Source organism: Dendropsophus ebraccatus, chromosome 11, assembly GCF_027789765.1.
Source record: "Dendropsophus ebraccatus isolate aDenEbr1 chromosome 11, aDenEbr1.pat, whole genome shotgun sequence".
NCBI classification, from domain to species: domain Eukaryota; kingdom Metazoa; phylum Chordata; class Amphibia; order Anura; family Hylidae; genus Dendropsophus; species Dendropsophus ebraccatus.
This window is the reverse complement of record NC_091464.1, coordinates 46604737-46624956: the sequence shown is the minus strand read 5'-3', so window position 1 is coordinate 46624956 and position 20220 is coordinate 46604737. Positions and strand designations below refer to the sequence as shown.

Genomic DNA, 20220 nt, shown 5'->3' with positions numbered 1-20220 from the left:
AAACCAGCATGGCTTTACTGCGAGCAGATCATGTTAGACTAATATATTAATTTCTTTGACTATGTCACAAAAGTGCTGGATGAAGGTGGTACCGTGGATATCGCCTATCTGGACTTACACAAAGCTACTGATAAAGTTCCCCATAAAGAGCTGATAGAGAAGTTAGAGGATATTGGACTTCATCCCTGGATTGATCAGTGGATTTGTGGTTGGCTAAAGGATAGATATCAGAGGGTAAGGGCCAGTTCATATTGAGCAAAAGAGGTGGAACTGTGCGTGGCTGACTTCCACCTGCGCGGGATAAACACATATCCATTCTCAGATAGTAAGAAACGGCAGACGGCAGACTAGATGGACCCATAGGTCTTTTTCTGCTGACAATCTTCTAAGTACAGAGGGTAGGGAAAATATGCACACAACAGTGATCTTAGACACCATTTGCTGTTAAACCTACATTTTTATAGAGACAGGGGCATAACTAGAAATGGCTGGGCCCCATAGCAAACTTTCCAATGCCCCCCCCCCCCCCCCCCTTCCCTCCTGGCTACTGGAAAAGAAATGGACGTATGATTTCGGCCACATGCATTGTCTGAATTTTTTTTTCTACATGGTTTTTAACTGCTTAAACTATAAACAAGGTTGCACATTAAATGATCTGCATATTGTCTGTAGCGATTCTCCTCACAGGATTGGTAGGTAACAGCTTTAGACAATGCACATTTAAAGCACACCGCCATACCAGACCTGACCAATACCACCATACTGTGACTGGATAACACCGCCATAACAGACCTGACCAATACCGCCATACTGTGACTTGGACAACCACACCAGACCTGACCAATACCATCATACTGTGACCGGATAACACCGCCACACCAGACCTGATACCACCATACTGTGACTGTATAACATCCCCATACCAGACCTGACCAATACCACCATACTGTGACTGGATAACACTGCCACACCAGACCTGACCAATACCGCCATACTGTGACTGGGTAACACCGCCACACCTGACCTGACCAATACCACCATACTGTCACTGTATAAGACCGCCATACCAGACCTGACCAATACTATCATACTGTGACTGGATAATACCGCCATACCAGACCTGACCAATACCACCATACTGTGACTGGAAAACACTGCCATACCAGACCTGACCAATACTGCCATACTGTGACTGGATAATACCGCCAGACCTGAACAATATCGCCATACTGTGATTAGATAATACCACCATACCAGACCAGGGCAAATTCAGAACTATTGGGGGAGGTTTCTTAGGCTCTAGAAACCCCCTCTGAGCTAAATAACCAGTGATGCATTCCAATACACATAAACATCCATTCTGCTTTACTCCATTGCAAATAAAATTTTACCATCTAACCAAAGTATAAGGCCTAATACTGAAAAAAAGAAAAAAAAAATATTTGGTGCCCTGTATCATATTTTAAAATTATTTAGACATGATAGAATTTATATTATTGTGTTATTGTTATATTTCTTCTGTCCTAAATAGGGATGGTCTGAACCCGCCGAGGTTTGGGTTCGGCTGAACCCGAATGCTCGTCATCGGATTCCCGCTGTCTGCCCGCTCCGTGCAGCGGGCGGATACAGCGGGAGGACCGCCTGGAAAACTGGGATACAGCCTATGGCTATGGCTGTATCCCAGTTTTCCAGGCGTTCCTCTCGCTGGATCCGCCCGCTGCACGAAGCGGGCAGACAGCGGTAATCATTGTGGAGGGTTCGGGTTCGTACGAACCCCGTCCGAACTAGGCTCGGACCATCTCTACTCCTAAATCATCTCTGCTAAACTCTGCACAATCCCACACCACTATGAATACTAGTTATTAGCCGATTTTGCTCTCTGCACTGTGGGAAAAAAGACGCTTGAAAACTTTCTCTAAGGGTGCAAACACACACAGCAGATACGCAGCAGATTTGATGCTGTGTTCAGTTATTTAGACCTAATCTGCTGCGTATTTGCTGCGTATCGCAGCAGTAAATACGCAGCGTATATGCCGTGTGTGTTTGTACCCTAAGGGTGCATTCACACGTACAGGATCTGCAGATCTGCAGCAGATATGATGGTGCAGATTTAATGGTGTTCAGGGAAGAAACAGAGTGCTGCAACTCACACCTATGGCTGATACTAGTGCCCCAGGAGACACCTGAGTGCACATGGTTTTAATCCCTCCTGTTTTTTCCCATTCTGTTTGCAGCAGCTATGGTGAGTGTAATACCTTATCCAGACTTGTGCTGCTTGGGGGCGACCTTCTCCGCCGGCAGTGCTGGCCGGGTTCTGGTGTGGTGTTTTTGGGTCTGGTCCTGTGGCATGGGGGTCGCAGGGCCGTCCCATGGCCCCCGTTCCCTGGCTGTGCGTGCCTGCGGGGTTGGTGGCCACTGACTGGCACGGTGTGGACTTAGTGTAGGGACCCATGTGTATCAGATACCGGCACGAGGTACATGGGGCAGTATGGCTTGATCAATTCATACACAAAATTCTGATGTGTTTTTATTTAGCCTAGCGGCACTAGTATCAGCCATAGGTGTGAGGTGCAACACTCTGTTTCTTCCCTGAACCGCAGATTTAATGGTGTGTTCAGTTATTTAGATCAAATCTGCAGTGCATCTGTTGCGGATATGTTGCGGATCCACTGCAGATCCACAGCAATACGGTGTGTGTGAAGCTACCCTAAGGCTACGGTCAGACACCGTCAAAATTACAGCTGTTTTTCTTGGATAGCTAGCATGTAACAGCAAATAAGGTATGTTATTTTATAACAAACAACCGTTATTAGTCATTTTCAGGCATTGGGAACATAGCTTAAAAATGGTAAGCATGGGGTGAACAGAGCCTGTTAACTAACATGTTGGTAAAAGATTTCATTAGATGTTCCATATTAACTAACTTGAAAGAAAGTGTTAAAGGTTTATACTGCCCTATCTAAGGGCAGCATAAAATAGTGGCAGAAAAGCTGAACATAATGATGTGTCACTCTGTGCAGCTGATTCAAAGATGTCCTCCTGATTAACATAGACAATAAGTAGTCCTCTCTATTATGTGCATGTGCTCAGTATCCTGGATATCCATAAGCTCCAGCAAACTCTGCTCACCAGCTGTTGATTGGCAGTTATCTATCAATGCTGTGTATAGGTAGTCAACTGTCAATCAGCAGCTGGGGGAAGGGCGAGTGGTGCAGCATGGAGCCCATTCTCCTGCATATTAGGAGAGCAGCTGAACAAAGTTGTGTAAATAATACACTGTTCTGTTCAGCATGTCTGTCACTAGTTCATGCTGTCCTCATTTAAGGCAGCATAAACCAAGATTCCTTCTAATATCAACTTGATTGATCAGGACAATTTATGAATAGTGATGAGCGAGTACTAAAATGCTCGGGTGCTCGTTACTCGAGAAGAATATCTCCCGATGCTCGAGTGCTCGTTTCGAGTAACGAACCCCATTGAAGTCAATGGGAAACTCAAGCATTTTTGCAGGGGACCCAAGTTCGGTAGAGGGAAGGTCGTGTGAAAACCTGTCAACCTCAGAAAATGATGGAAACACCACGGAAATGGACAGGAAACAGCAGGGGCAGCATGTATGGATGCCTCTGAGGCTGCCTAATGGCACCATTACCCCAAATTCTGGGCAACAGCTGTGGGATACAATCTGTTGGTGGCTGCACCTATGACACCCCCTTTACACTGTGGAAGCAGTAGTGAACTTAGGTATGCCTTGTGTAAGAAATACAGAAATCAGAAAATATAGTAGAGGGCCCAATAAAATAGTACTGAGCACTTCTTAGGGGTCTGTGTGCAACACCTAAAGTTCCCTTTCTGCCAGCAGCCGATCACCGCAGTGTGCTGCTGAAATCGTGGTAGCAGCACTGCAAGTCCCAGCCAGCAGTCTGAAGTAATACAATTTAAAAACTATTTGAAGCCCTTACAAGGGCTATTTGGTTGTTTGGCTAGTATTTCCTGCCTACTGGAACACTGATTCCCTCCCTAACGCTCTCTCTGACCAGCAGCAGCTCTGTCCCTATTCTCTTCCAGCATGCATGTGAGCCGAGCCTCGGCGGACGCGATTTTTGTATGGCAGGGTCATCTGATCTGGCCAACCAATCACTGCTATCGACATGTATGGGTCCCAAATGATCGCAGGATGTACCAAAAAGTGTCATGCGTGTTTATTGGCTGAGAAAAAGCGACGAAACTTACAGGAAAAGGATGATGAGATTTTCTCGAGTATCGCGAGATGCTCGTCCGACTAACGAGTACCATCGAGTATCCTAATACTCGAACGAGTAGCAAGCTCGGATGAGCACGTTCGCTCATCACTATTAATGAACCAACAGCTCTTCTACTGTAAAAAAATGATATATATCATGTCTGACAATACTGTATATACAGTAGTTATTTCAGGTTTATTGTACACCCAGATAAGTGAATAACTTTGTAACATTACTATAGCAGAATATCTCAATAGAAGGCCTTTCTGTTATTTTCATGTTTCCTTTCCACAAGAGGCACCCTGCTGACAATTATTTTGTCACATCAATAATGTGTCTAACTATAGCAGAAATTTGTTATCCTCATAGAAGATTTTCTGGAAAGGAATGCAGTTCTATATTCTCCTTGTGATTTAGTTTTCCCTTCTGTACTAAAATAGACAGCTGGATCTATGTGTCCTCAATGGGAAGTTCTAGTGTGCTAAGAAAAAAGCTGTAGGAAATGTGATTTTGCAGTAGAGGGCGCCAATGAGTTATGTTATTGCTGAGACTTTGCTGAGACTACAAAATGCACATTCTCAATCACTGCAAAAGGAATAACAGATATACCTGTTACTGCTCTTCCTCCTCATTCCATGGTTTAACTGCAGTGCTGTATAGATTTAATAAATACTAATCATTCACATAACAATCCTAAAGTAACCACCGACATAAAGGCAAAGAAAATAAGTGAACTCCTATTTTCTGTCAAGTATAAGCAGTATGCAAGTTTATACTTGCATGTAAACCATAGCTTAAAGGGGTTATCCAGGCTTAGAAAAGCATGGCTGATTTCTTCTACAAATAGCACCACTCTTGTTCTCAGTTTGGATGTGGTTATGCATCTTTGTTACATAGATGTGGATGGAACTACATTGTAATACCAAATGCAACCTGGGGACAAAGGTGGTGCTGTTTTTGCTTTTTCTAACACTGGATAATCCCTTTAAAGGGGTAGTGCAGTGCTCAGCAATTATTCACAGAATAACACACATTACAAAGTTATACAACTTTGTAATGTATGTTATGTCTGTGAATCGCCCCCTTCCCGTGTCCCCCCACCCCCGCACGTGTACCCGGAAGTGTGGTGCGCTATACATACCTGATCCGTGTCGACCGACCCCGTCCGCCATCTTCTTCAAAGACGTCATCTTCGGGAGGCCGGCCCGACCCGCTCCTGCCGGCCCCCCTCTGCCGCGTCATAACTGTGCTCAGCCGCGATTGGCTGAGCACAGTTATGCTCAGCCAATCGCGGCTGAGCAGCTGATGACGCTGCAGAGGGGGGCCGGCATGCGGGACGCCTGCAGCGAGTCGGCCGGCCTCCCAAAGATTGCATCGACAGAAAACGGGGGTCGACACGCGTCAGGTACAGTATGTATATCGCACCACACTTCCGGGTACACATGCGGGGGTGGGGGTACACGGGAAGGGGGCGATTCACAGACATAACATAAATTACAAAGTTGTATAACTTTGTAATGTGTGTTATTTTGTGAATAATTGCTAAGCGCCGCACTACCCCTTTAAGTCACAATTAGTCCCCTGCAGAAGCCCATGTACTCAATTTATTGCTTTATTTGCTTGACAGTCTGTCAAGTCATTTACAAAACCTAAGGAGGTAATGTGTCTCCTTGGGAAGAGTAAGAAGCTGATGGGCGGTGTCCTATAGGTCATGCTCCCTGGGGACAAAGTATGTAAAGTACCTCACCCTCAGTGTGACCTTTTGGAGGTACTCAGCCCCAGAAAGGGAATGTATCAGTGGACCCATGGATTAGTAAAGTCAATAGTTTCTCCTGGGTCTAAAATGCTGTGTTTCCATCATATATTTTTATGTGAATCAGATTTCTGCCCTGAAAAAGAGCTCCAGAATATTCTGAATATTGCCATATCTGTTTGCACCTTACTTTGCATATGACCTATTGGGAAATAATAGATGGGAAAATACAAGCATCCATTAACTTTAACATGTATTCAAGGGAATTTATCATCTAGGTTTTTTATGCTGATTAGACTCAGATACTGACATATGTACTTTTTTTTTCTCTAATCTAATGATATTATTTATAGCAAGCCCCATGAACATAGATGGCAATGAACAGAACCTGTCCCATTAACATGAATTAAAAACATTACTCAGCATACTCTGTAACCTTTCAAGGGAAACTATCATTAAGTTAGAAGTATCTTACCTGCTGATATCTGCCTATAGCGCATGGGGTGCTGGGGATGAAGGTAGGTGTCCTTTATCCTCTGCACAGTTTCTATGCTATAAGTAGTTTATACTCTATGTTAGGTAAGCCTTTTGGTTCTCATAATGCACCTGCTGGTATTGATGCTCACCCTGCTGGTATTCATTAGGAGGGTCTCGCTGGCCTGGGGTAGATCAGTGCACTCAGGTCGCCATTCCCACTCCCAATGCACCAAAATGCCTAATTGGAATTAGGATTATACTGCTAATAGCACGGAAACTGGGACAAGGATGAAGGTAGGAAACTTACCTATATCCTCAGAGCCTTGTGAGCTATATGGAGATATCAGGTTAGCAGTATCCCTTAAAATTTCCCTTTAAAGAGGCCATTCAGGAAAGGGGAGGCTTAGTTGCTATTGTCTTTTCCATTTCCTGGTGTTACCTTTCACTGTAATGTACAGATCAATTTACATCAGCCTCTTGCTTATTGTCATAGACAGAAAAGGATGCTTAATGGGGAGAATGAAAAGTGCAAGGTTTCAGTATTGTATTATAAGATAGAAAATTAGGAAAATTAGAGAAAAGGGGTTTGTCGCAAAAAGGTTGGTAGAGAGACTACTGGCCACTGACCACTGGTTGGTAGAGTGACCTCCACACTGACACGAACAATGGGCTCTCAGGGACAAGTTTTATTTCCATTTTTTATTTTTCCAAATATACATGAAATAATTATCTATATTTTTGCAATAAACTAATGTCTTGATTTGAATAGGTGATTATGAATTAACACTTTCTGTTTGGTCCTTATTAGGGATGAGCGAACTGAACCGTAACGAACCAGATTAATTGCGAACTTTGGAAAAAGTTTGGCTCGTCACCGAACCGAACTGTGAGAGAGTTCGTAACGAATTTGGTTAAAATAACAATAACAAATAAAATCACAGAATAGGATACAATTGATTATTACTCCTATAATCCCTTGTATGCTGGTTTTCTGTGAATATCAAGATGTGTGATGTCACCCCTGTTAGGGTGAGACCTTAAGTTAGTCTCCTCAGATATACCTGGCTGCTGCCTAATCAAAAATATAATGGGACAGCCGTCTGTGAATATTAACCAAGACACATGAAAGCAACTTCAGTGGTCAAGCTGATCTACTTTATTAAAGCTTCAAGAAAAAAAAAAAAAAATAGGAGAACCCCGTTTAGCCGCAACAAAAAAAGTAAAAAAAAAAAACAGTAAAAAAAAAAGTCCCATCACTGTCCCAGCCAAAAAAAAAGTCCCATCAGCTGTCCCATCACTGCACAGTTGTGTAGAAAAATGTTGGCGACTCATTGGGATTCTTGGTGTTCAAGACCGTGCACCCGAGTGCTGATGTCTGGTCCTTTAATTATGAGCAAGGGCAGTACATGTCTGTTACTGCCCATTGGGTCAACATCCTCCCAGAAGACCATCAGGAAGTTGGCCCATTCTTGCCACTTCCACCTCCTCAATGCTTTAGGGGGCCAGTTCTGCACAAGTTCTGCCTCCACCAGCTTGCAACCATCCACCGCTTTGACTGCAGTCCAACCTGCCCCGGTGTCTTACCAACGATGTCAGGCCTGGCGCTCTCAGGTTGTCCTCCATTTTGTGAGCCTGGGTGAATGGAGCCATACTGGGCAGGAGCTCCTCCGGACCATTAGGGAGGAGATATATGAATGGCTGACCCCACGTCAACTGACGGTGGGAAGTGTTGTAGCCGACAATTGGAGGAACAATGTCTCTGCAGTGCAGCAGGGAGGGCTGAGTCATATGGCACATGTGATAAACCTATTAGTTCACAGGTTTCTTTGAACATTTCCTACCAATTGTTGATCCCTTTTGAGGACACGACTCTATTTGTGAGTAGGCATGACTATGGAATCAACAAAATCATCCCACTCGTCCGTGTTCTGGAAAGTGCGCTGAACAACATCATCAGCGAGGATTCCCAGGCCACCACTCCAAGGCTGAACATCCTCCTCCTCCGTCAATTGACTCCGTCAATTGAAGGTACTGCCTCCTCCTCTTCAAATAGTCTGTTCTTAACCATACTGGCCTGGGTGCAATCAAGTGGTGCCACCTCCTCCAATAATCTCTTCTCAATCATACTGGCCTGGGTGCAATCAAGTGCTACTGCCTCCTCCTCCGTCAATTGTCTGTTCTCAACCATACTGGGTCGAATACAGTGATATTACTGCAGCTGGTTCCACTGACAAATGTCTGTTTTCCACCCTACTGGGTCCAAGGAACTTGGTGTCCTATGTCCCGTGTAATCACTTACACTTTGGCTAATTTTTTTTACTATTTTTGCACTTTGATTTTTTTCCACTTTTTTCATTGTAATAGCAACTCCAACTTAACGAAACTATACCCTATCAGACTCCCACTATTGTAGCTGCAATTATTCAGCCATTATAGCAAAAGTTTGCTCACCCCCTAGTCCTTATAGTTTGTATGGCAAACGCCAGGCAATTGTTACATAGTTACATAGTTACATAGTTAATACGGTTGAAAAAAGACACATGTCCATCAAGTTCAACCAAGGAGGGGATGGATACAGGGAAGGGGGAGGGGTGATAGGTTCTATACATATGCATTTATATTATTTTGCTCTAAGAACTTGTCTAGGCCGGTTTTGAAGCCCTCTACTGTTTTTGCTGTGACCAGATCCTGTGGTAGACTGTTCCACAGATTCACAGTTCTCATGGTAAAGAAGGCTTGTCGCCTCCGGAGATTGAACCTTTTTTTCTCCAGGCGGAGGCAGTGGCCTCTTGTCCTTTGAGGGGGTTTTACCTGGAACATCTTTTCCCCATATCTCTTGTAGGGGCCATTTATATATTTAAATAAGTTAATCATATCTCCCCTTAAACGTCTCTTCTCCAGACTAAACAAATGTAATTCTTTTAATCACTCCTCATAACTAAGATGCTCCATTCCCCTTATTAGTTTAGTTGCCCGTCTTTGTACCCTCTCCAGCTCTAGAACATCCTTTTTATGAATCGGGTTCCAAAACTGGACAGCATACTCCAGATGAGGCCGCACCAAAGCTTTATAAAGCGGTAATATTATATCCCTGTCCCGAGAGTCCATGCCTGTTTTAATGCATGACAATATCCTGCTGGCCTTAGAAGCAGCTGACTGACATTGTGTGCTGTTCTGTAGTCTATTATCTACAAGTACACCCAGATCCTTCTCCATCAGTGACTCTCCCAGAATAACTCCCCCCAGGACATATGATGCATGTGGGTTATTAGTACCCAGGTGCATAACTTTACATTTATCCACATTGAACCTCATTTGCCAAGTGGACGCCCAAACACTCAGTGTGTCTAAGTCATCCTGTAACATCTGCACATCCTCCATAGACTGTACTGTACTACAAAGCTTGGTGTCATCTGCAAAGATAGAAACATTGCTGTTAATTCCATTCTCAATATCATTAATAAACAAGTTAAACAGAAGAGGGCCCAGTACTGACCCTTGGGGTACACCACTTATTACCGGGGACCATTCGGAGTAGGAATCATTGACCACCACTCTCTGGGTACGATTATTAAGCCAGTTTTCAATCCAGTTACACATTAAATTTTCCAAACCAATAGACTTTAACTTACCCATCAGACGTCCATGAGGAACTGTGTCAAACGCTTTTGCAAAATCCAGGTACACTATATCCACAGCCGCGCCGCCATCCAGGCTTCTACTTACCTCTTCATAGAAACATATTAGGTTGGTTTGACAGCTTCTGTCCTTAGTAAAACCATGCTGGTTATCACTTATAATACTATTAGCCACCACATATTCCTGGATGTAGTCCCTTATAAGCCCCTCAAATAGTTTCCCCACAATGGACGTTAAGCTTACGGGTCTATAGTTACCTGGGGAAGTTCGAGAGCCCTTTTTGAAGATCGGCACTACATTTGCCTTACGCCAGTCCCTCGGCACAATACCAGTAAGCAAAGAATCACGGAATATTTCATACAAGGGAAGTGAAATTACAGAACTGAGTTCCCTAAGAACTCTGGGGTGCAATCCATCAGGCCCTGGAGCTTTGGTTACATTGAGTTTGTTTAATTTATCTTGGACCATATCTATAGTAAACCAGTTCAGTACATTACATGTGTTAGCAGCACTGGCCCCACCCACCTCAGTACTGGCCCCACCCACCACAGCTCCATCCTCTTTTGTATATACAGAACTGAAGAACCCATTAAGTAACTCAGCTTTCTCCTGATCCCCAGTTATTAATTCCCCGTCGCCATTATTTAGGGGTCCTACATGCTCTGACCTTGGTTTTTTTGCATTAATATATTTGAAGAATTTTTTGGGGTTTCTTTTGCTATCTATAGCTACCTGCCTTTCATTGTGAATTTTTGCTGCTTTTATTACATTTTTACAGGTTTTGTTGACTTCTTTGTAATGTTTAAATGCTACAGCTGACCCCTCTGATTTATATTTTTTGAATGCCCCTTTTTTCTCATTTATAGCCCTTCTAACCTCGGTTGTAAGCCATGTGGGATTGGATTTTAACCGTTTATATTTGTTACCCATAGGAATATATTTGGCAGTACAGTTATTTAATGTGGATTTGAAGATTTCCCATTTATTAGCTGTATCCGTATGTGACAGCAGCCGCTCCCAGTCTATGCCCTGAAGTTCTGCCCTTAACCCAGGAAAATTGGCCCTTTTAAAATTAAGAGTTTTTGCCCTCCCAACATGCTTTTCTTTTCTACACTTTAAGCTAAAAGTCACTATATTGTGGTCACTATTACCCAGGTGTTCATGGACAGTGACATCCCCAACCAGCTCAGCGTTGTTAGAAATAACCAGATCCAACAAGGCATCACTTCTAGTTGGCTCCTCCACAAACTGGCCCAGAAAATTATCCTGCAGGAGGTTAAGAAATTCCCTCCCCTTTGTGGTTTTAGCTGAACCGTGACCCCAATCTATATCTGGGTAGTTGAGGTCCCCCATTATCACTACTGTTCCCTCCCGGGCAGCCCGCTCTATTTGTCTATTCAACTGGCCATCTACCTCCTCAGTAATGTTGGGGGGTCTATAGATTACACCAAGAATAATTTTTTCCCTCTTTTCCTCCTTCTGTAGTTCTACCCACAATGCTTCCACATCATCACAGTCATCTCCCACTATTGCATCTATTACACTCACTTTAATATCATTTCTGACATACAGACATACTCCTCCTCCCCTTCTGCCCACCCGGTCCCTTCTGAACAACGTAAATCCCTGAATATTGACAGCCCAGTCATGTGAGGAGTCCAGCCATGTCTCAGTCACACCAACCACATCAATGGACTCCTCCAGAACCAAGGCCTCTAGCTCCCCCATCTTGCTGGCTAGACTTCTGGCATTAGTAACCATACACTTTATATTACCATCGAGTTTAACCGCTTCATTATAAGAAATGGGATTTATTACTGTGCTGTGGCTACAATCATCCTCACTGTTCATCCGCAACATATGGATCTCCCTATCCACTGCTCTTATCCTCCCCCCACAGGACCCTTCTCCTCCCTCCTCATTGTTCTGTCCCCTCTTTAACCTATCTGCCACTACATTACATACTACATTGTCCTCCCTCCACATCCCTAGTTTAAAAACCCCTCCACCCCTTCTAGGATTCTCTCCCCCAGCACAGCGGACCCCCTTCCATTAAGGTGCAAATTATCTGCGGAAAACAGATTGTACCCCAATGAAAAGTCAGCCCAGTGCTCTAAAAACCCAAACCCTTCTCCTCTACACCATGACTTGAGCCATGCATTTAACTCCCTAAGCTCCCGCTGTCTTTCCTGCGATGCGCATGGCACAGGCAGTATTCCAGAGAATACCACCTTGGAGGTCCTTCCCTTCAACTTAGCACCTAGTTCTCTAAAATTATTTTTAATAGACCTGAATAAACATTTTTTTTCTTTTTTTCTCAGTCCAATCTTTTTTGTCCGTTTGGCGGGCGTCTTTTAGGACAACTGTCATTTTGAGGCCAAATAGTGGCCTTTATTTTATAATAATAGGCGTTATTTGTGCACTTACTCCTGTTATTATGAAATAATGGCTGTTATAAAGAGTCTCCTCTGGTTATAACAGACATCTCACTACTTCATCAGCTTAAAAAAAAGACGCATGACATGTCTTACCTAAACAAATCCCTCAAAAATACACAAATATCGCTTATTGTAAGTGACATTTCTACCTTGAGATTCTAGTAAACGCAACTAACATTTACTTTATCGGCTGCACTGTGTGGGCATTCATATACAAATGAAAACAGACTTAAATCAGTTTAAGTGTTTCCTTTGCTCTTGCCAAGTGGAGTAATTTGTGATTCAAGTATAAAGTAGGTCTGACTGATTAGAGTGGCCAATGTTAATAAAGGGAAATCCAAAACTTGCTATAAGTGACTGCTCGAGAAGAATGTGTCAAGCTAAATTAAACATGCAGAAGAAAAATACATATTTCCTAACACATTGGTTAATGGGTCACGTAAAAATGGAGGCTATGTAATGGTTCTTGGAGGAATTGCAATAGGCTCAGCTACATGCAATTCTGTTGTTTATAACATTTTGGAGAATTACACTATCATAAATAAACAATAATTAACATTCCCCTTTTTAGTTTACATATAAATTTTATCTAAAATAATGGGAAGCAAATTTGTTAATCAAATCACTTTTTTCATTGAGCCTATAGTTTAGATTTTCATTCTCAATTCCTTAGATTTCAGAGCTGAAATCACCCAGCATCCTTTTTTGTTTAATAATGTTAAAAAGGTTATCCAAGATTTGAAAAACATGGACACTTTCTTCCAGAAACTCTTGTCGCCAGGTTGTGTGTGGTTTTGCAATTAAAAGTCCTGTTAAACTAAAAAATGACAGGCATTCAGGGGGGTGCAGGAACATAATAAACAAAATATACTTACTAATCCCTATGCCCATGTAGCGGTGGTTCCAGTGACCGGGCTGGTGTCCTGCCCCAGTCACTGATTGGCTGAGTATGCAATCCATCCACATTGCAGCTGGAGTTGCAGTGGCTATCAGAGAGACCCAAGAGCAGTGCTACAGGGGCAAGGGGATGGGTCAATATACTTTGTTTACTGTTTCCGCACCCCCTTTCCTTCCTGTCATTTTTTAGTTTCCTGGGATTTCTCCTTTAAATTCCATTTTACTTTAATGGAACCGAGTTGCAAAACCACACCTTAACAGGAGTTGTGCTTTTTCTGGAAGAAAGTGGCCATGTTGTTCTTAACCTTAATAACTACCTTAAAGGTCCATTTTAAAAATTCGGCAGCAGCAGGGGGCAATATGATAACAAGTACGCTCTTACCTCTCCTTGTGCCCATGTACAGGACCAGCCTCGGGAACCCTGCTGTGCTCTGGGATCTTTGGGGTGTACACGTCACAACCTAACTGATTGACTGGCCACTCAGCAAGTCAGTGATTAGGGCAGGCTGCCGCTCCAGTCACTGATTGGCTGAGCGGCCAGTCCATCAGCTTGGACAGGCATGGTGTCATCACTACTTGGAGGAAAATGCCATGCTTAAAACACCCGTGCTTGACCTTCATGTCATAGAGACATGTCAAAAGGTTTGATCGGTCAGGGTCTGAGTGTTTATACCCGTACCGATCGGGAGAACGAGCTGCATTGTGTCCAATCCTTGCTCTTTGTTAAAAAAAAAAGAGACACGCTGAGGCTGGGTTCACACTACGTATATTTGAGGCTGTATATTTGAGGCTGTATAGCAACCAAAACAAGGAGTGGATTGAAAACACAGAAAGGATCTGTTCACATAATGTTGTAACTGAGTGGATGGCCACCATTTAATGGCATATATTTGCTGTTATTTTAAAACAACGGCCGTTGTATTGAAATAATGGCAGTTATTTACTGTTATATGGCGGCCATCCACTCAATTTCACCATTATGTGAACAGAGCCTTTCTGTGTTTTCAATCCACTCCTGGTTTTGGTTGCTATGAGGACCTGACATAAAGACCAAATACAGCCTCAAATATACATAGTGTGAACCCATCCTCATAATGTAAGCTAGCCTCTCCCCGTTCATTGCACAGTCGGTGTTCAGACACATCAAACATGTCTCTATATTGTCTCTCACTTTAAGCTGTGAAAGATTTTTCTTTAAGGGCTCATGCACACTGAGCAAAAGGCAAGGAATTGAAGAGGAATCCGCTCTTAAATTCTGCTTGAAATTCCTCTGGTAAAAGAATGAACAGAGCAATGTCTCATTGTGTTTAATGGGATTTCCACTCCGTTGTTCACACTGCAGAATTTCCAAGCAGAATTTTCTGCCGCAGATCTGCTTTATGCCCAAAGAAGTGACATGTCACTCCTTTGGGCGGATTCTGCTAGAGGAATCCTATAGGGTGTGTTCATACTGAGGAATTCTTGCGGATAATATCCGTGAAATTCCGCTCTCTGTTCGCGCGCACGGCCGCGCGCCTTTCCGCCGGCTCCATAGACACCATTCTATGGGCCGGTGTATTCCGCTATCCGCTGAAAGAAGTGACATGTCATATGCGCTGACAGCCGAAGGAATTCCGCAGAATTTATCCGCGAGGATTCCTCAGTATGAACCCACCCATAGAAGTCAATGGAGCTTGAATTCTGCTTAAAATTCAGCTTGAATTCCACTTGCATTCTGCTTAAAATCTGCTCAAATTCAGCTTTAATTCAGCTTCTATTCTACTCCTATTCCGCCAGAGCAGGAATTTCAAGCAGAAATCTTTCCTCTTCAATTCCTCGTCTTTTGCTCAGTGTGCATGAGCCCTAAGATTGTGGACTGTTTCCAACAACATTGCATCATATTTGTAACTGCAGGTCTGTAATATAAAAAATGTAGATACATACTGTAGAAATATGTAGATTAATGTAGTTACAAAAGTTCTCTTTATTAGTTGATTTCTAAATCTAAAGCAATAACACCCTTATGCCCTGGCATCAAAAGCACATGTCCTTAGTGTTCTGCTCAGTTTTCTGGCAGTGATTGCCGCATTGATTTGTACTTGACCTACGGATTGGGTGGCATTTGTACAGGAGCTTCTATCTACAGCTATGACTAGATAGACTAGTTAAAGAGACTCTGTCCCCCCCAAACCACTTGTACCTTCGGATAGCTGCTTTTAATCCAAGATCTGTCCTGGGGTCCATTCAGCGGGTGATGCAGTTATTGTCCTAAAAAACAACTTTCAAACTTGCAGCCCTGTGCCTCGGCTTGGAGTATCTGTGCCCTGTGCACCACCCCTCCGTTCCTCCTCCCCGCCCTCTTCGCCATTTTTCCTATTCCTCTGCAGTAAAAACTGCACAGGTGCCTTAACAATCTAGCCCATGTGCTGTGCTGACACAGGTGATGAATAGTAGAAAATCTGTCTGGAGCATTCCTATTGATGAGGAGGGCGGGGAGGAGGGACGGAGAGGGTGTGCTAGCCTAATGCACAGACACTCTAGGCCACGGCTGTTTGGCACAGGGCTGTAAGTTTAAAAGTTTTTTTTTAGGACAATAACTGCATCACCTGCTTAACGGACCCCAGGAAAGATCTTGGATTAAAAGCAGCTATCCGAAGGTAAAAGTGGTTTGGGGGGGGGCAGATTGTGGGTACAGAGTCACTTTATTGCAGAAGTTTAAAACCCTAAACTGCAGATGTGTCTGGACAATAGTAAAGTTCAATGACAATGGAATACTAACAATCGTTATTTTTATTCTTTCTTTACAATAGTGATTTTTTATACAGATATTCTACAAATTGAAAAACATTTACCTTAGCTTCAAGGTTGCTTATCCTCTCTACTATTGCCGCCAGTCTTGTGCAATTCATACATTCTGAAAGAAAATATACAGTGCAGATTAATAAACATATTCAGTATAGACAATGAATATCAAACCGAGAACAGATACTACCATATCATAGAAATTAATACATGCAGAAAAAAGGTGTTCCCTCACCTTATCCTTAACAAGTCATTCTAACATTGTTGCTCTGCTCCCAGTAGTCACAGTCTTTACAATACTATTTGGTCTCTAAGACTATTCATTGATTGTTTCTACATTTTATACTGGCCTCTGTTCACATGATCATATCATGACAATGATATACTGTATGTTGCTATTTCCTTTCTAATGATCATGATGACACAATGAAAAAAAATATACAAGAATTCATCACAATAGATACCTAATATTACCCTTATAGTTGTTTATAAAGAAATGTGGGCTATAATATAAAAGTTAAGAAGCAGTTTTAAAACTTATAAAAAAAATTAAACTTAAAAGCTTTCTTTACAAACTGTATGTCTATTACTACCTTTACTGTAGAAAAACAATATTCTACATGTACTCGGACACATGAGTCTTCAAGGAGAAGTCCAGTGAAAATTTTTATTAAAATATTGTATAGCCCCCCAAAAGTTATACAAATCACCAATACACACTTATTACGGGAAATGCACATGAAGTGCTTTTTCCCCTGCACTTACTACTGCATCAAGGCTTCACTTCCTGGATAAAATGGTGATGTCACGACCCAACTCCCAGAGCTGTGGGGGCTGTGGCTGCTGGAGAGGCTGATGGCAGAGGGATGCTTAGTGTCCCTCCAGTGCCCTGTGTCCCTCAGTATCCCACTGCCATCATCATCTCCAGCAGCCACAGCCCGCACAGCTCCAGGAGTTGGGTCATGATATCACCATTTTATCAAGGAAGTGAAGCCTTGATGCAGTAGTAAGTGCAGGGAAAAAGCACTTTATAAGCATTTCCCGTAATAAGTGTATAGTGGTCATTTATATAACTTTTGGGGGACTATACAATACTTTAATAAAAATTTCGCCGGACTTCTCCTTTCACTAAAGAACTTGCTCTTTGCCCCCTACTGGAGGTTGCTTCCCTTCAATCAATGTATGTATCTGTCAAGGAGAGATAGTGGCACATAATCACTGATCACGTTTAAGGCCCTTTGAGGGTCAAACATTGATTTGCAGGGAAGCTACCTACAGTAGGTGACAATGTTGAATAAGTTATTTTTATCCTGGAACTACTTTGCATACTTTTCCCCATAGAGCACTGTACAACTTATAATATTGTAGGTCTGCTAAACGAGACAAGCTCCCCCTCTATACCAAGCCATTCCCAATAAGGGTGGTTCACACTACGGAATAGGGGGGATGACCTACCGCTCGCCCCCACGCGCATTTACGCCCATGCCACAGACTCCATTCTATGGTCGGACAAAATTCCACTGTCCGATGAAAGAATTTACATGTCAATTCTTTGGGCAGACAGTGGAATCTGTCCGACCATAGAATGGAGTCTATGGCATGGGAGGAGATGCAAGCGATGGAATCCGCGACGTGTTAAACAGTATGTCCAGATTTTGTAGTCTAAACCCACCCTTAAGCAGTAAAGATCTCATTGATTTATATTGGTGTCTTTCAGGTAGTTATTGAGGTTCAAATATTTTCAACTACAAGAAAAGTTTTGTGACTGTAATTTTTGCTCTCAAGCACAGACACCTGGATTAAAGAGAAAAGTTAGTCCTCCTGTACCTTTTAGCAGTGGGTTTGGATCCCACTTTCTATGCCAGCAGGGCAGGGGACAATAGTAACTTGCTATATTCTGATGTTTCTGTAAAGTATTCTTGTAAGTTGGAGTAAAGTGGATTGTCCTGTTAATAATGGGACACTTACTATAGGTGCTATATTGCTCTATTGAGTAGTAACATCTGTTCATGTGTACAATACTGCCAATAATTTGTGGTGTTTTCAAAGGTCTGCCATAATTAAATAGAATTCAAGAAAAATAGAAAACTAAACAAAAAAACAACAATACTCAACATCTGGAAGTTGTACACTAGATATATTTCTTACCACATGAAAAGATAACCTACAGTGCTTTAATATTGGACATGACGACTGGCTGAGAACATTTTTGACAGCAGTTATTTAATGTGTTTTCCTCATACAGTTAGATGAATGTTCCTCGACTTCTACAAAGCATTGGGAATTTGCTCCAGGATATTTAAACAGATGAACTAAAGAAGAATCCAATGATGGATCTTTGCAGCCACAAGTTAATTTACAATGGAAGGAAAATTAAACACATTGATAAATCTGGGCCATTATCCTTTGGTTCCATATTTATCAAACTGTAAAATAGAAAACAGTGTAAACTGCTCAAAGCAACCAATCACAACTCAGCTTTTAGCTCTGGTAAAATGAAACCTGAACTGTGATTGGTTACTATGGTTGGTTTACACCCTGCCACCACTATGCTTCACTGTAGGGATGGTATTTGGCAGGTACCTCCAGACATGAAGCGTAGAATTGAGGCCAAAAAAGTTAAGTCTTGGGTTCATCAGAACAGAAAATCTTTGTGTCTTTTACTGAGGCTTCTTTCTGTGCTTAAAGCCCAGATTAGTGGAGCTCTGCAGTGATGGTTGACCTACTGAAACTCTCTCCCATCTACACACAGGAATTTTAGGACTCATCCAGTCCGTCCATTGGGTTCTTGGTCATCTCTCTTACTATGGCTTTGATTACTTAGTTTATTAATGTAGTGCAGAAAAATCTCAAAAATTCTTATGATCTAGGCCTTTCAAATTAGGTTTGAAAGGTCACACTGACTAAGGGTCCTTTTAGACAAATACATTTCTCGGCTATGGGGGCTACCAGAAATAAGCACCGATCAGTAAGATCGGTGCTCATTTACAGTGCCTTTACACGGCATGTTCCTTGTATCATTCGTGCAGCCCTGGAAACTGACAGCACAGATATATATAGTGAAAATGCTGTCACCTTGAGGCCGGGTTCCCACTTAGTAAGACACCAGCCATTCTTTGACTCCGCCATGTCACAGAACGGTTGGTGTCAGTGAAGCTCATCCCGGCCAGTAATGCAATATTGGCTGGATGAACTTAATTTTTGTTGAAATGGAATGCGGGCGCATTCAGGTGCACTCGCATCCCAATTCACCATAGCAGACAATGGAAAGTGCGGCCGGAGCTGCACTTTACATTATGTGAGCTGTCAGTGTTGTGCGGCCGCTATTCAATGAATAGCAGCCGCAAAAAACTGACATCAGTTTTTCCGAGCGGCCGCTAGGAATCCTGGCTGGAGTGCATACTATGGGGGACATTTATTAAGTCTGGCGTTTTCTGCACCGGACTTAAAAATGTCCCCACAGCTCCGACAGTACGGAGATTTATATAGAGGTGCTCAGAGCTGGCTTAGGTTTCCTGATCATTTTCCTGCAAGAAAAATTATGAATAAGGCAGACCCTGAGTCCGCGACCCCCTGTTACGCCACCACCCCCCTGGCGTACCGGGTAGAAATTGGCCAGATGTGAATATTTTTTCGCAAAACTGCCATTTGCGAATAAATGTATTCGCATCTGCCAATTTTCCACCATTTTTACGCCTTTTTAGCTAGATAAATGTCCCCCTATGTGTATACGCTCCCACAATTTGCAGCAATGGCCATGATTAATTCAAAATATACGTTGTTGTGAACAGAGCCTAAGAACAAGAGGGAATTGTCCTCTGCTTATTTCATATGGTAGTTTATGGGGAAGCTAAGTTCCTAATAGTATGCTAGATGTTTAAGTATAATTGTTGTTGAATGTAATTCTTGTTCCTGAACCTGCCATGATTTCATCCTGCTTTCAGACCTGAGAATGAAATAAAGTATGCAATCATACCCCACCTGCATGCACAGC

General features: G+C 42.7%; 1 protein-coding gene across 1 annotated transcript in view; it reads right to left on the bottom strand.

Annotated features, from left to right (window-relative positions):
• COL26A1 (collagen type XXVI alpha 1 chain) overlaps positions 1 to 20220 on the bottom strand; it is a 280252-nt gene that overhangs the window by 30357 nt on the left and 229675 nt on the right. The window contains exon 4 of the mRNA XM_069944702.1: positions 16277 to 16338. Within this exon, the coding sequence (XP_069800803.1) occupies positions 16277 to 16338 (62 nt within the window). The remainder of the gene's footprint in view (positions 1 to 16276; positions 16339 to 20220) is intronic.